The sequence below is a fragment of the Danio rerio genome, chromosome 7 (assembly GCF_049306965.1).
Source record: "Danio rerio strain Tuebingen ecotype United States chromosome 7, GRCz12tu, whole genome shotgun sequence".
Lineage (NCBI taxonomy): Eukaryota > Metazoa > Chordata > Actinopteri > Cypriniformes > Danionidae > Danio > Danio rerio.
The window spans coordinates 53,498,517-53,515,387 of NC_133182.1; the positions used below are offsets into that span (position 1 = coordinate 53,498,517).

At 35.8% G+C, this 16,871-nt stretch overlaps 1 protein-coding gene across 7 annotated transcripts in view; it reads right to left on the minus strand.

Annotated features, from left to right (window-relative positions):
- Window positions 1-2,252: 2,252 nt before the first annotated feature.
- Window positions 2,253-16,871, minus strand: part of hdac8 (histone deacetylase 8) — a 56,237-nt gene continuing 41,618 nt past the window's right edge. For 4 of the 7 annotated variants that reach the window (XM_073906371.1, XM_005166507.5, XM_073906370.1 and 1 more), the window contains exon 11: window positions 2,255-2,944. In XM_073906371.1, coding sequence (XP_073762472.1) covers window positions 2,922-2,944 — 23 coding nt within the window. In that variant the 3' untranslated portion in view covers window positions 2,255-2,921. 7 annotated transcript variants of the gene reach the window in all.

Consider the following 16,871-nt stretch of genomic DNA (forward strand, 5'->3'; position numbering starts at 1 on the left):
TAGTTCACCCAAAAATGTTAAATTTTGTTAATAACTCTACTCGCCTTCATGTCATCCCAATTGCCTGAGAGCTTCATCGTCAGTATCAGATATTTTAGATGAAATCCAAAAAAGCTCTCTCATCCTTATAGAAAGTGAGTCCTGATGGATGTCCAGGAGTTTTGAGAAACCTCCAGAAAATGTCCAAGTCCGGAAAAGGATCCAAAAATATTATAATTTCAAGTCACTTGTCATGGTGGTTCAACTATATACAAAGCTACAAGCAGTGTTGGGGAAAGTTACACATGAAAGTAATGCATTACAAAATTGAGTTACTCCCCAAAAAAGAAACTAGTTGCGTTACTTAGTTATTTTTTATGGAAAGTAATGTGTTACGTTACCATTTGCGTTACTTTTCCTAAACACATAAAAATAATAATTTAGGATAATGTTATCTGGGAACATCCTGACCCAGAGCTATACATGCCGTATGTACAGATTAATGACAAGTTAAAAAAAAAATCACCTTTTCCTTTTCTTTGATGCTTTCAAAATAATGAACACATTCTCTTAGTGAGTACGTTTACACCAATAATCCGATTTTAATATGTTTAAGACAATACTTGATTAAGAGTCTACCATGTGAACAGAGATTTCTTATTAATTTAATCCCAACAATGTCATAACCAAACTAAACAAATATCTCGTTTGTCACAGGGGCATGCATGAAATGTTCCTGAATGAAAGTAAAAGTGCCAAACTGTGGCTAAAATTGACAAACTAAAATTCAAACACCCCAAATTACATGAAACACCAGAGAAAAGAGTGGATAGCATGGTGACGCAATGATGTTAATCAAATTATGTGCTATAACATGTAAAACAGGATCATGAAAGAAACATTAAAAAAGCAACTCATGTAAACGCCTGATTTACTGCCTTTTTCAGATCGTAGCTAATGATTCGATTACTGATGTCCATAAAAAAACTTAGTTATTTACTGTGTGATTCATTGTGACTACTTTATTTATAGTTCAACAATTTTTTTTAATAATCTCATTAATCAAACTAAAAAGTACCTCGTGTTACATTTTCAAAAAAAGAACTCAAATAATATTACTTTTTTTTTTTAAAGTTTTGCGTTACTTTACTCGTTACTTAAAAAGTACTATTATTACATAACTCGTGTTACTTGTAATTTGTTAACCTTAACACTGGTTACTTGTAATTTGTTAACCTCAACACTGGTTAGAAGTACACTTTTGTGTGGCAAAAAAATAAAAAACTTTGTTCACCAGTGTCTTCCACATCAGATTGCCAAAATGACAAATGTGTTGTACTGCTGATACTAACAGCAACACATCATTCTGCCCGTGGTAAACACACACCATGACCTAACACAGCAGAGAAGATAGGCAATGTCCTATTCACGGTTTTATTTATGGAACACAAATTTTTCTTGGAGCTTTGTTTGATTACAGTTGAACCACTGAAGTCACATGTAATGTTTGGTTCCTGGACTCAAGACTGTTATTGTTTGGTGGGTCAGAGAGCTCCTGGATTTCATTAAAAATATCTTAATTTGTGTTTGAAGATGAACGAAGGTCTGGACTGGAATGACTTAAATGCGTGTGTGTGTGTGTGTGTGTGTAATTAATCACAAAATCTTCATTAGAGTTGAAATAAACTTTAAAATTTGAATTATTTACCTTTTATTTGATCAATTTTAATTCTGACGTTAAAATCACCAGCTGTGCATTCCATTTTGTGCATCATTACATTCTGCAAATGCATTTTAATATACTAACAACTGCAGACAGATATCAATAACAATATAACTGACCGCTAAAAATATGCAAAGTTTTTAAGGTAGAACTAATAGAAAGTGAGGGTGTCACACTTATCTGCAAATAAAATCAATCCATTTGTTCCCTTATTTGTCCTGCAACAAAAACAGAGAAGCAGGATCATGCAGCACTGGGCAGACTGTTTGCTTCGACACCATTAGGGTTTTAAAAGGGTGAGCTGGTGAAAATCAGTCCCGTCTCTGTACTTAATTCTGGGAGTTTTACAGCGCTCTTTTGGTAGCATGGATCAGTTTATTGGACTTAAACGCAATAAGCCCCATCTCTCAAAGCTAATAAAGGACTTAATGAATCACACTTGGTGTGCCATTCAGAGAAACCTCTGCAACAAAGAAATCCATAAAGATCATAGTGAAAAGAGCACAACTTTTACATGTGAAACTGAAACACTGCAAGAAAAGAAAACACATACAATCTTTGTTTGTATTTTATTAACAGAAAATCATTTATACAAAAATGAACAGTTGACAGACAGCTTGGAAACATCTTCAACTTCTGACTCTGAAGGAAATAAACGTGCCAACACAAAATAAAACACTCAAAATGACCACGATGACTTGGCCTTTGGTCAGTCTGCCCATTCAATTTCACATGTCTAATCCATAACTGGACAAGACATTGCAGTTAAAAGTTATAAAATATCATTTGCAGCCAAACCGTAAAAAATCTGAGTGACTTGCCCAGTTCTTTTCTCCTGAACCATTTTGGACACATTTCTGGAAAGCATCTATGACAAGACACCGTCATCAGAAACCAAATCTGCTTTTTATCAATTCTCATTTGCAGATGATCCCAACAAGTTTAAAACATAAAGAGAGACAAACAAACATGTTGTTTTTGACATACCGCACATAAAACATGTGGCGCTTCATCCACAAACGCCTTTAGATTTTTATAAAAAAATAGATCCAACATTGAATAAAATGTGGCAACGCTGGCCCATCACGCCATTTAAAAAAATGTTCCCTGGAAACATTCAAGTAATGTTTTCCAAGCTCCCCTCAGGCGATGACTCCGACATACTGTCTTCATTAGAAGAGCAGGGCCTGATTTGGAAACATGAGCTGTGGACTCGATCCTAAACTACATTCTTCAGATTCCCTGTAAACAAGCAGAGGAGGAGAGGACAGGGCAAAGACAATCAAAAAATGAATTACAGAAAACACTGAGAATACAGCGATGGACTTGTGGAGTAAAGACAGATGAAACCAGGATGAAGTCCTACAACAGAATCAGTGATTTATTGTGTAACGAGATGGAATTTGAGAAATTTTTGGATGAATGAATCAAAAGACTTACACCTAATATAAATCACAAAATGATATTAACTACGCTCAAATGCTGCTAAATAGCTCTAAAAGTGGTCCTTTGGGTCATAATCATAGGGGGACCACTTCAAGTGCCACATAACACCTATACCTTTGAAGATGAGGAACCTGAACCACCATAAAGAGCCCATAAGGAACCATTACTGGTGCTATTGATCAATAAAATTGATTCCACTATGATTATGAGCCCAAGAACCCACTTAGCTGTGCTGAATAGCACCTTTACTACCAAAAAAAAAATAAAATACAAATGAACCAATTTTGCTTGTAAATGTGAACATTATATACATCAAGAAGATCGTTGCCCTGGCTGGGTTCGAGCCCCAGCTGGGTCAGTTGACATTTGTGTGGAGTTTGCGTGTTCTCTCCATGTTGGCATGGGTTTCCTCCGAGTGCTCCGGTTTCCCCCACAGTCCAAAGACATGTGATATAGGTGAATGGAATAAACGAAATTGCCCGTAGTGTAGTTGTGTGAATGATAATGTGTGGATGTTTCCCAATGATGTGTTGCGGCTGGAAGGGCATCTGCTGTGTGTAAACATATGCCGTATAAGTTGCCGGTTCATTCTGTTGTGGCGACCCCAGATTAATAAAGGGACTAAGCCGAAAAAAAATGTATGAATGAATGAATAAAATTGGCCATATTCAGGCACGTGCACACATAGGGCTCAACCTGTGCAGTGCACATGCCCTTTTTAGTCTTGGATAGAAAGTGCCCTTCCAAAATGATCAAAAGTGCCCCCGCGACGCGACACACCCTCTGTCCCGCCCTTCAGTAGGCGCAGGACAACACTGCTCTTGAGTACGCGCGCTCAACCCCCCCTCCCCCGCTTTACAGTAAGCGCGCGACAACACCGCTCTTCAGTACGCGCGCGACAACAACAACAACAACAACAACAACAACAACAACAACAACAACAACAACAACAACAACAACAACAACAACAACAACAACAACAACAACAACAACCTCCCCCCTTAAAAAAATTTTATCCTGCACATGCCCTTTTGACGGTCTCTGCACGGGCCTGGCCACATTGTATGAGTGTGTGTGAATACATAACACATGCTAGAATAGTTGGTGGTTCCATTCACCGTGGTGACCTCTGAAATAGAAACTAAGCCAAAAGAAAATTAATAAACGTTTAAATATGAAGTATTCATGTTCTGTTTGTCTGAAATTAACGACGCCGTTTCATTTACACATACTGAATCAAAAGAAAAATTCAATAGTCTTAAACATACAAAATAAAAGTTTGAAAAAACATTTTGTCAGTTTAGTGGCTAATTCGTACAAATTCGAGTTCAGTCTTATGAAAATGTAAAATTTTTAAAAGGAGGTGTGGTACCCAACCCCTCCCACCCGAACCGTCACTGGGAGAAAAGCAAAATGTACTAAATTGTACGAATGAGATCGTACAAATTCATATGAATTAGCCACTAAATCAAAAAGTTACGAATTGCCGTGAGATCATTTTAAAAATATAGCTATTAAAGAAAATGAAGAGTTGAAAATTCTCTTTCTCTGGAAATACTGGTTTTTACGAGGTGTGTTTGAGTATAAGGTTCATATTTGCTTTATTCTATAAAAGTCAAATAAAAATGTCAAATTCCAAATCATTTGCTAAAGCAAAAGCATTTTTTATTCATAGAAGGTGCATCCCAAATCACAAACTTGTGCACTATTCTACACCATTTTGAAGTATAAATAGTGTAGTATAAGTAGTGCGTTCACACTGAAAACTCTAAATATAATAAATGAAATTTAAATAATCGGATGCTGCCCTTATTCAACTAGTAAAAACGAAGTGTGGAATGTTGGACACGTCCTGCACTCAACGGTCGCTGCTTTGCTCATGTAGCAGAAGGGGCAGAGCTTTCGGAGCTCATGTTGGATTATTTATTTTTGATTGTGAAAGCAGTATTCTCCTATGAGAGTGATCATAGCGACTTCCGATGGTGAATGCGGTTACACTCTTGGCAGGTATTATTTGGAACTTTGGTCATTTATTTCACTAATTTAGCAACCGTCAAACTTTCGCTTAGTAAAAACAACATTAGCGTCCCGTTTGGGACAACACTACATACATATACTGTAGTATACTGTTAAGTGTGTAAATGTATAAGTACATAGTGCATAAGTGTATAGTGGGCCATTTGGGGCTCAATTTTAGCGATTTAGAGAATGTTTTCCCTGGAAAATAACAAATGTTTTCGTTTGACTGGTGTTGTGCTCTATATATAAAAATATATATACACATGTCTGAAAACATGGCATGTTTTAACATATTATGACCTACGTGACATTTGTTGTAGAAATTAAATGTAGAAATATTATCAGTAGTTGGCAGAAAAAAAACACATGTTCCACTAAATTGTAAGAGAATCTGAGTATTTGTGTCGTATTGACCTTATTCTTCAAAGCTGAAGTCCGCTCATTTCGTGATTGTTTTAAAACTTGAGATTCAGTTTCCTATGGGAGAAATTACTAGGAATGATAAACCATAGAAAACGGTTAAACTACTTGCTCTATAAACAAATGTGTTCATGACTATACAGACAAAGCAGAATAATACAATAAGAAAAAATCAGTTTGCAGCATCAAGCAGCATAACGAGCTGTTTTTATTCATTAAAAATGAATGGAAGTGAATGACACCGGAAGTTTCGAGCCAAAATAATTCAAATGGCTGCACCCACTTATAAGCAAAGAATAAGGTGAATAAAGGGTCTCACAGCGGAAATGACTTTTTAAAGTAATTAAAGTTATTTTGATGAGATAATTAAACAGCACTTCCATTATTTAATTTTAACATGACTTCAATAGATTGACCAAGTTGTATTGCTTTTATGAATTGATCAGGCTTTTAAAATTAAAAAGAAGTCTAAAAAAAATAAATGAAAAGAAAAAGGATGGGGGGTTGAATTTGGGAAATAATAAAAGGTTTTACTGAACCTTACTGAAGTCACAGTGACATGAATACAAAAGCAGGCTGCAAATCAGGGAATAGAAAAACAGGATTTCCTATGACGTCTCTTACACGGAACCACAACCTATTCAAATATTTCAACATCTAAATCAATTTACATGAATTTACAAACCACGATTTGCATTGGAATTGTGCCGTCCATTCACACAGGCACTATACAGTTGAGCTGCAAAGGGACCATCCCCTTTTGTTCTCACCAGCTGCTGTGTTGATAACATTATGGCTGGCTAATGAATATGAATTTAAAAGAGGAACCAATGGGAATCCACACTTTACAAAGCAAGCTTTAAAATCCTACTTCCTTTATATATCATTTGCAAGCTGAATCAGAGAACTGTTAAAGAACCACTGTTCCTCTAGTTTGTCAAGTAAACAGCTGAAAAAGACCTGCCTTCATTGTGGAAGGTTTAATCGGAAGCCGTGCATTAAATGTGACATTTTCACACTATTTTTAGGCATGACATGTTTCTTTGACTTTGAAGGTTGCGGTTTGAGGCCTTTGGACTAATTATCCGTAGTTCTTATTTAAAATGAGCAAGCTTTTCCTTTCCTAAAACTCAAGCGGTTTCACATTAAGGAAACCATAAATGTTTATGAATCCATGTACATTCAGCATTTAGCAGCTGTCTGATGTCCTCATGTCTTACATATGTTTTATTTTCCAAATATGGATAGTTTTCAGGGATGGAATCAACAAAAAGATTTATTTTATTAGTTGTCTGCTACAAAAAGTACTGTCTCGATTAACACCCACTGTTTAAAATTATAAAGCCTGCGAGCTGAGATGGATAAACCTTGCAGTATTTGCTGATCAGAACCACTGAAAGCAGCAATGTATGGTGTTTACTCGTTTTGCCTCGTTTTTTTTCAGTGTTTTATAGTGCAAGGCTGAGTGTCGTAAATGTTACCCAGATGTGCCTGGAAACTCCGGTAATGTGCAACAACTGCAAGCCTGTCTATTTATTACCTGCATAATCAATCCCAGTTCTTCACAGCGAAATGGTTGCCCATATTAGCAGATCAGCACTTGTTTGGGAAGGTGAGACAAAGGGATTTTTAGGTCCCTCACATCCCACATTATAGCACCCATTTTCCATTTCCATTCCTTCTTCCACACAATTTCCCTTCCCCAATAAACAAGGCACTTACGTGACAATAAAGACTGTAAACAAGCAGCCAGCCCTATAGAAAAGTCCTAATTAAATGGTTTAATTGATGCGAGCAGTTCATTTGGAAGCGGAGACACATGGGATGTGTGCACTTGTTGAAAATCAATACAGGAGGCTTTAGAAAAGCCTGCATTTCAGAGGTGCAATTTACTGCCTAATAAACGTTCATCACAAACAATTACTTGCCAATGTGCTTTATTGACCTGACTCTCTTATGCCAAGTTCAGACTGCACAATTTTCAAAGTAGTCGTGTCACAGATGTTCTTACACTGCATGACTATCTGGGCTAGCGTTCTCTCTGTGCTGTGTTTATACTACAGGATGGATCAGCGAAAGGAGTTTCACACTGCATGACTTTACAATAGGAAAAAAAGAAAATTCACCAAAAACTTTGTCTCGGTCCGCAAACCGAGTGTTTTCGACCTGGTTGTGGTATTGCTCAGATTACACGTCAAACAGACACAGGTGCTCCTGCTAGATAGAAAAGAAGACCTTTTAACTTCTCCCTCATCCTCCCGCTGGCCTGCAGATACTCATACTAGTGGATGCTGCTCTCTTATTGGCTGTAAGTAATCGCCTGTGTTATTTTCAATCAGATCACATTTCACATGGCATGAGATTGAATCGACTCATCAGCGAATCTCTCAGGTGGCGTCTTTGATAGTTCACAATGTGTGATCGTTACTTATGTGAACGAGCACCGGTTTGCCTGTGATTTCAGGCATTTGTCTGGGAGTTCTCACAACCTGTCGGCGAGTCAAAATTTGGGCTAAAATCATGCCGTCTGAACTCAACATAACAGCCAAGTTTTACAACAAAATGACACACAAAAGAAATGTCAAGATACTTTAATCCTTATTGCCAAGTTTAACACTGGATTTAACTTGCACACAGAAGCATCATTGCATTTGAACAGTAAAAAGTGTCCAAAGCCAGAGTTTGAAAATAAGCTAAAAATGTGGTTATGATAGTGACTACAAGTAAAATATATGTAGAAAAATGTGATCAGAGCACTCTCTTTCACTGATAACTGATGCCGATTCTTCATGCTGAACTGGGCAAATTCCCTCTATCGTGAGACTGACGACATGCAACTGCTAACCCCAAACTTTCTCTTCCTACTTCATTTACACCCAAATTAATTTATGAATGCTTTAAAAACAAGTCTAATGATGCAAGACTTATAAAGCTTTAGCCATCCCCTCTAGAGCTCCTTCAGGCTGCATCTAAGTGCTGCTGCAAGTCAGGGACATAAATGAATTCAGCAACATAATATTAAACATTCACAGAACTTCAAATTTTATTTTTGAAAAAATAAATAGAGGTCAGTACCTCTGTGACCTTATAGCTGTCATCATGATGCATTTTATTATATGCACTACCATTTAAATGGTTTCAGTGTCATGAAATGGGTAACTACATTTTCTGACATTTCAACAGAGATGTTTGCGTGTGCTTATAACTTAGAAGAAACAAGTTAATTTTAAGATTATTTTGTGCTTTTTTTTATCTTTTAGATAAAGGTTTCATAAAAATGTTGTCCAACAGTTGACCAATAGCTAGTGTGTCCCAGCCCATAAAGACAGTCACTTGCTTTGTTTCTATATACATTTTGAAGAAATTTGAAAGAATGATTCAATTAATCACTTTGCAAAGGGTCTACCACAGGCTGTACTTTCATATACAATTAATATTGTGAAATACTATCACAATTCAAAGCAATTTGATTATAGACTCACTGGACACTTTATTCGGTACACCTGTCCAACTTTTTGTTATCGCAAATTTCTAATCAGCCGATCACATGGCAGCAACTCAATGGATTTTTGACATATAGACATGGTCAAGACAATCTGCTGCAGTTCAAATCAAATGGGAAAGAAAAGTAATTTAAGTGACTTTGAACGTGGCATGGTTGGTGGTGCTAGATGGCTAGTCTAAGTATTATATACATATATATATATATACATATATATATATATATATATATATATACATATATATATATATATATATATATATATACACACACATATATATATATATATATATATATATATATATATATATATATATATATATATATGTGTGTGTGTGTGTGTGTGTGTGTGTGTATATATATATATATATATATATATATATATATATGTATATATATATATTTATACACACATATATATATACACACACACACACACACACACACACACACACACACACACACACACACACACACACATACATACAGTTGAAGTCAGAATTATTAGAATTATTATTGCATATTTTTCACACTTCTATACAGCTTAAAGTGACATTTAAAGGATTAACTAGGATAATTAGGTTAACTTGGCAGGTTAGGGTAATTAGGCAAGTTATTGTATAATGATGGGTTGTTCTGTAGACTATCGAAAAAAAATATAGCTTAAACAGGCTAATAATTTTGTCCCTAAAATGGTGTTTAAAAAAATAAAAGCTGTTTTTATTCTAGCCAAAATAAAACAAATAAGACTTTCTCCAGAGGAAAAAATATTATGAGGCATACTGTGAACATTTCCTAATATATATATTAGGACTGTCAAATTATTAAAAAAATTAACGTAATTTTTTTTTGGAAATAATCATGATTAATCATGATTAATCGCGAAACGCCGTATTTATTACAGAAATAAAAGGACAGGCATTAAATGCCATTTGGATTTCAAAACAATCAAAGTCAATAACAAACAAAAATGATTTCCATGTTGAATTCTAAGTGGACTACACACACACACAAAAACATACACCGCGCGCAGTACAGTGGACCTGGTGAGTGAGGAAGGGATCTCTTTAGATTCATCAACATGCACGATGGCATACATCAAATTTGCTTCAACTACGCGCTCTAAAGTATGGCTGTATTTTACAAGCAAGGATTCTGACACAGCAACGTGAAACTTATGAAATGTGAGAGCTCATGGACGCAGATTAGAGAATAGGGCAGGGAATAGGGCTGTCTGACAGCTTGCGACTTCATCTGCCATTTTCACTGAGTACATTTACATGGACACCAATACTCTGCTTTTATGATTAAGATAATACTGATTAAGAGTCTACTATGTAAGCAGCGATTGTTAACACCTTAAATGATCACGCGAGTCCCGAAATGCGGAGGATTTTCTTTCCGTTCACCATGCGGTATGAAATTCCATTAAAACATCCTAAATGAAAATCTGCTGAATGAGAGTGAACTGCTGAACTGCAGTTAAAGTCTAAATATTAAAGATGAAACACCCGAAATTGCATGAAACTCTGAAGGCACAACACGTCCAACCTTGAGGTGGATGGGCTACAGCAGCAGAAGACCACACCGGGTGCTGCTCCTGTCAGCTAAGAACAGGAAACTGAGGCTGCAATTCACACAGGCTCATCCAAATTGGACAATAGCAGATTGGAACGTTGCCTGGTCTAATGAGTCTCAATTTCTGCGACAACATTCAGATGGTAGGGTCAGAATTTGGTGTCAACAACATGAAAGCATGGATCCATCCTGCCTTGTATCAACAGTTCAGGCTGGTGGTAGTGATATAATTGTGTGGGGACCTTTTCTAGACACACTTTTTTAAATGTTGCTGACCATGTCCACCCCTTTATGACCACAGTATGCCCATCTTCTGATGGCTACTTCCAGCAGGATAATGGACCATGTCATAAAGCATAAATCATCTCAGATGACATCTTCTTGAAAATGACAATGAGTTCACTGTACTCAAATGGCCTCCACGGTCACAAGTCCAATAAAGCATTTTTAGGATGTGGTGGAACAGAAGATTAACATCACGGATGTGCAGCCCACAAATCTGTAGCAACTGCATGATGCTATTATGTCAATATGGATCAAAGTCTCTGAGGAATATTTAGTAAGGATTTAGGTAGTTCTGAAGGCAAAAGTGGGTCCAACCCGGTACTAGTAAGGTGTACCTAATAAAGTGTCCGTGTATTTTTCGATGCAATTTATTCTTGTGATGCCAAAGTATATATTTTTTTGCAGCCATGACTCCAGTCTTCAGTGTCACAAGACTGTTGAAAATGGTAGTGCTGCTTAAAACCTAAAATATTTTTAAAAAATGTTTATAAAGAATTAATATCTTAATTGAATATGGATTAAAATGAATATTGTTTGTAATCATTCACTCCTGCAGGAAATCTACTCTCTACCTTACATAAGATGTGCTATGCACAAGTAAAATTACAGACAGATAATTGCTCCATCAAAATGCATTTTAACCTAAAAATACCCCAAAACAATTATAACTGAGACAGGGGTTGTGCATTGCACATTTCACATACCACACATAAATACTTTGTTTCAACATGGCAGAACAGATGCCACTGAAAAGTCAAATACGCCTCTATAAACACACTGGTTAACCTAAAGAGGCATACACAATCTAAGTAGAGGATTCTGTCAGCTCTCATAAAACAGAGGATGTGATGCGTTGCGTGCAGCACAAGACACTTAATGTACAGCTCCAGAAAGATCATCTGGAGAGCTGACCTCAGTTCACTAATTAACTCTCTAATGACCCTGAGGAAGCAAAAGACCCTAAAGCCAAGCTGATCTGGAAACTGTGCTCATGCTTGATGGTTCTGCATTGAGCAGAATATAGCAGTCTTAAGAGATGGGTGGAAACCCGAAAATGGAAGTTGAGCAGTCTGCGCCTTAAACCCTTTTTAATTAGTCCCTAGAGCTGCGGGACAGAGCAAACACGTAGCATATGTAACACATACCACATGGGTACAGAAAATAAGCATGTTTAGGCAGAACTCTCATATTGCAAACATAAATAAACAAAGCTGAAGTAAAATGAGTGATGTTAACATGAATGTGTCTTCTAATGAAACTGATAAAAAAAATTGTTGTAAAGAATTCTTCCTGAGCAACTTATCTTTGTGATCTTTCTTAAATAAAAAGCATTTAACAGTGTACACATGTATAAATCATCCCTCACAACAACTTTAAACCTAGCAGCTTTCCCTTAGTCAAACTAAACATGAACAAAAACTAAAAACTAAAATAAATCCCTTTGCAAGACATTCCACAAAAAAAGAAAACTGTATTAGATATACACTTCTGCCAGTAAGTTTTGTTGTTGCAATAAACTGCTGAAGCTTTTATGACGATATACAGTATTATCACAATATTAAAAAAATAATAATAATTTTAACAGATATAACACAACATGCTTAGTGCGCCGAATATTGTATGAACATGTTTAGAGTAAATAAATATTCTAAACAAATTAAATTGCAAATGGACAATGAAGTACAATAGGTAGCCCTTTACCATAAAGTCCCATTAGTAAATGTCAGTTAATATATTAAAACCAACAGTGAGATGTAGCTGTATTATACATTACTTGACAAAAGTCTTGTTGCCTATTTAAGTTAATAACTTGACTTCTAGTTTATAATTTGGTATCAGAAGTGGCTTATATGAAAGGCAAAGGCCTCTAGATTTCACTTAATTTACCAAAATAAAATATGATCATGCCTTGATTTTTAATGATTCCATTAGGACAGTAAGGTCTGACTTTGCTTAGACAAAAGTGTTGTCACTAAACAGAAATATTTCCCAGTATAGAATATGAAGTTATGGTGCAGTGGAAAAAGAATGAATATTGTGTATGACTCCTATGAGCTTATGGGACTGCTGCCATACATCTCTGCAATGACTCAAATCCCTTATTAATAAAGTCATCTGGAATGGCAAAGAAAGCGTTCCTGCAGGACTCCCAGAGTTCACCAAGATTCATTGGACTCATCTTCAACACCTCCTCCTCCATCTTACCCCAGACATGCTTAATAATGTTCATTTCTGGTGATTGGGCTGGCCAATCCTGAAGCCCCTTGACCTCTTCTTTGCTTTCAGGAACTTTGATGTGGAGGCTATAATATGACAAGTAGTGCTATCCTGCCGAAGAATTTGCCCTCCCCTATGGTTTGGAACGCAATGGGCAGCACACGTCTTGATACTTCAGGCTGTTGATGTCGCCCATCCACTCTGCAGATCTCTCACACACCCCTATACTGAATGTAACCCCAAACCATGATTTCTCCTTCACCAAACTTGACTGATTTCTGGTGAATCTTGGGTCCATGCGGGTTCAACAAGGTTTTATTCTTCAGTTTTTGATATGATTTGGATACAGTTCAACAGATGATTCATGGGAAAAATCTACCTTCTGCCACTTTTCGAAATGATTAACTAGAGGTCACGTTATTATTTGTTGCTCTTAAAACTGGGATCAACGACAAGACTTATGTTATGTAGTTTAGATATGTTAAAGTTAATAAAAAATACAACTGAATTTTATTAGTTCTTAACTTATTGACGTTTCATTTTAATGCATTATTAGGTATTAACTAAGAAATTAACATCAGGTAAAATTAATAAATATATACTTAATAAATAAATAAATGTTTTTTACTGTGATTTTGAAGTTGCCATTACATTGCCTTTTATTAAATTAACTAACAGTAACAAGTGGATGCCTTAACATACATATCTAACAAACAAAAGCCATATAAGCAATCGCAGATGTTTTCAATGTAGTAGGCCAGATTACATGTGAAAATGTTACTATTTGAAAATAAATCACCTATTAAGTCTTCAAGCATTTTGTGATGTGATGAACAACCACTAAAATACAATAATCTGAATATCATTAATAGACGCTCTAAAAGTTTAAATAATTTATTACTCAGTGTTTTGAAGTGCTACAATAACAATATTATGCATGCTCATTATAACAATATTCAACTAATAACGACACATGTTTAATTAGATATTAGTTTGGCTTGATATAACGCTAAGTATCTAACTGTGAATCTCTACATCAAGACATGTGATTCTAACCAAGCTGAACTGAAGGTGTGTAAATGAGGCTGCCAGTTTGTAACTGTTTCCACATATGGTCAGACGGTGACCTCTGAGCAACCTTCAGGTCAGCAACAAAGATCTGATGCCTGCTTTCAAGAAGAGTAAGTGAATGAGACATTAACCAGAGCGAGAGAGAGAGAGAGAGAGAGAGAGAGAAAGAGAGAGAGATAGAGAGAGAGTGCACAACTACAATATTAGATCCACATACTTCTCCAATTTTAAGTCAATTATACCAAATTTGACATCTCTAACAAATACAGAAAAACTGAGGGATATCCTGGGAGAAAACTCCAGTCTGCTATCAACAGAACAGCAGCAATGTGTGTATTAGCCTGTCATAAACAGTATTCCATCTGAATAAATGTACTTTACATAGCATTTTATTTACTATTATTAATACCTTTTTTTTTCTTTCATTATCTTTTTAATAATCACATTAGTCTTTTCTATTTTGTTTTTGTATTTATCAAATTTCCAAGTGTGTGTGTGTGTGTGTGTGTGTGTGTGTGTATCACCAGGCACTTTATTAGGTACACCTGTCCAACTGCTCGTTATTGCAAATTTCTTTTTAAAGATTTCTTTTTTGCCTTTTTGCCTTTATTAAATAGGACAGTATTGAGACAGGAAGCAAAGTTGGAGAGAGAGGGGGGTAGGGTAGGGAAATGTCCTTGAGCTGGAATTCGAACTCGGGATGCCCTGACGTGCTACTGCACCTTATGTTGGCGTGCTAACCATTAGGCTATTGCGCCGACTGTTAATGCAAATTTCTAATCAGCCAATCACATGGCAGCAACTCAATGCATTTAGGCATGTAGACATGGTCAAGACTTCTAGCAGGATAATGTGACATGTCATAAAGCACAAATCATCTCTTGTAAAAGACTAATCAAAGACTGGTTTCTTGAACATGACAATGAGTTCACTGTACTCAAATGGCCTCCACAGTCACCAGAACTCAATCCAATAGAGCACTTTCGGGATTTGGTGGAACGAGAGATTCACATCATGAATGTGCAGCTGACAAATCTGCAACTGCGTGAAGCTATCATGTCAATATGAAGCAAAACCTCTGAAGAATATTTCCAGTACCTTGTTGAATCTATGCATGAAGAATTAAAGCAGTTCTGAAGGCAAAAGTGGGTCCAACCCGGTACTAGAAAGGTGTAGCTAATAAAGTGGCTGGTGATGGATGCATTACATACCACTTTACTATTTTATTCATTGTTTATGTTTTCTGCAATGTTTTGGCAATACTTGATAAGTCATGCCAGTAAAGCGCTTTTGAATTGAATTTGAACTGAATTGAATTGAAGAGAGAGACAGAAAGTGAGATCAAAAAGATGTAAATGGGAAGAGGAATGTTTAGTCATATAGTAGAAATGTCATTGAAGTTACAATAGAGCAGATGTGACAAAGGAGCATTGACACATGCTCTCGGTTTCCTCAGCTTGTTGATCAACATTAAAAGCTCATGGGTTGAGCACAAGTCAAAGGTGGATAAACAGGTCAACTTCATTCCATAAGCAGTGAGGTGACAAGAACAGGAGACTACAAATATCACTCATGTCTCTTTTAAAAATACGAGTACATTTTTTAAATGATCACTCACTCATGTAAAGAATAAAGATTTTGTCAGAAGTTTTGCTACAGGCAATAAAACTCAGTTATGTGTTGCGTTCAAAGAGAAATAGAATCGATTAAAATAACTGATCATATTGATCATATTCCCTGTTGGCATTGTTTTATATTACAAAGTGAAATACAACAGATATTCCTTGATAAAAGTTTGTCATTAATAATATCTGTCAATTAAATACCCTGACCAAATATAATGAGTGTGATAGAAGAATTCCTGGCACTGCTTTGACTTTTTAAAAAATACTAAATTATATAAACTCTTCATGGGTTCTCAACTCATAGAAATGCAACAAGCATACGGAGTTGTTTAGGATGTTCTTTAATATAGTATCTTTAAGTTTGGTCTTAAAAATGACAATTTCCATCCACCTAATTTTATGCACATTTTGGATTATCACACAAAACAGAAACAATAAGATGAGCATACATTTATATAAATGCCCATAAAAAACTTAAACTTAACAACTGAGTGACTCTTTAACTGATAAAAAAAGCCCATAAACTATGACAGAAACACATTTACAGAATAAAATATGCACATTAAAAAAGTGATTTTGTTTTAACAGATCATGTAATTTAAAACATGGGCATGATGAGACGTAAAATATCTGAATGGTTGTTTTGATCATTCTAAAATCACTTAGCCTGTCCATCATCAAATTGGCAGAATTATAATAGTCTTGAGCGACTGTTCTCACAAAGAGTGGCCTCATGCCTTAAAAAAACTAATACGGGTACATTGCATTTCGTCTTACATTGAAGCTCAAGTAATTTATTATTTAAGGGAAAAAGGCCCACAATAGCTTCTCCTTAGGGAGGTCCCGATCAGGTCCAAGTCATTTGATTTTAAAGTATCTACCGATACTACCAAAATCCGATCTGATACTTCTATAATACATAATAAAGATAAAGAAGAGCGAAGAAACAGACCCAGGATGTTCCTTATTTCTTATTTAATTTACCTTTTTTAACATTCAACAACTC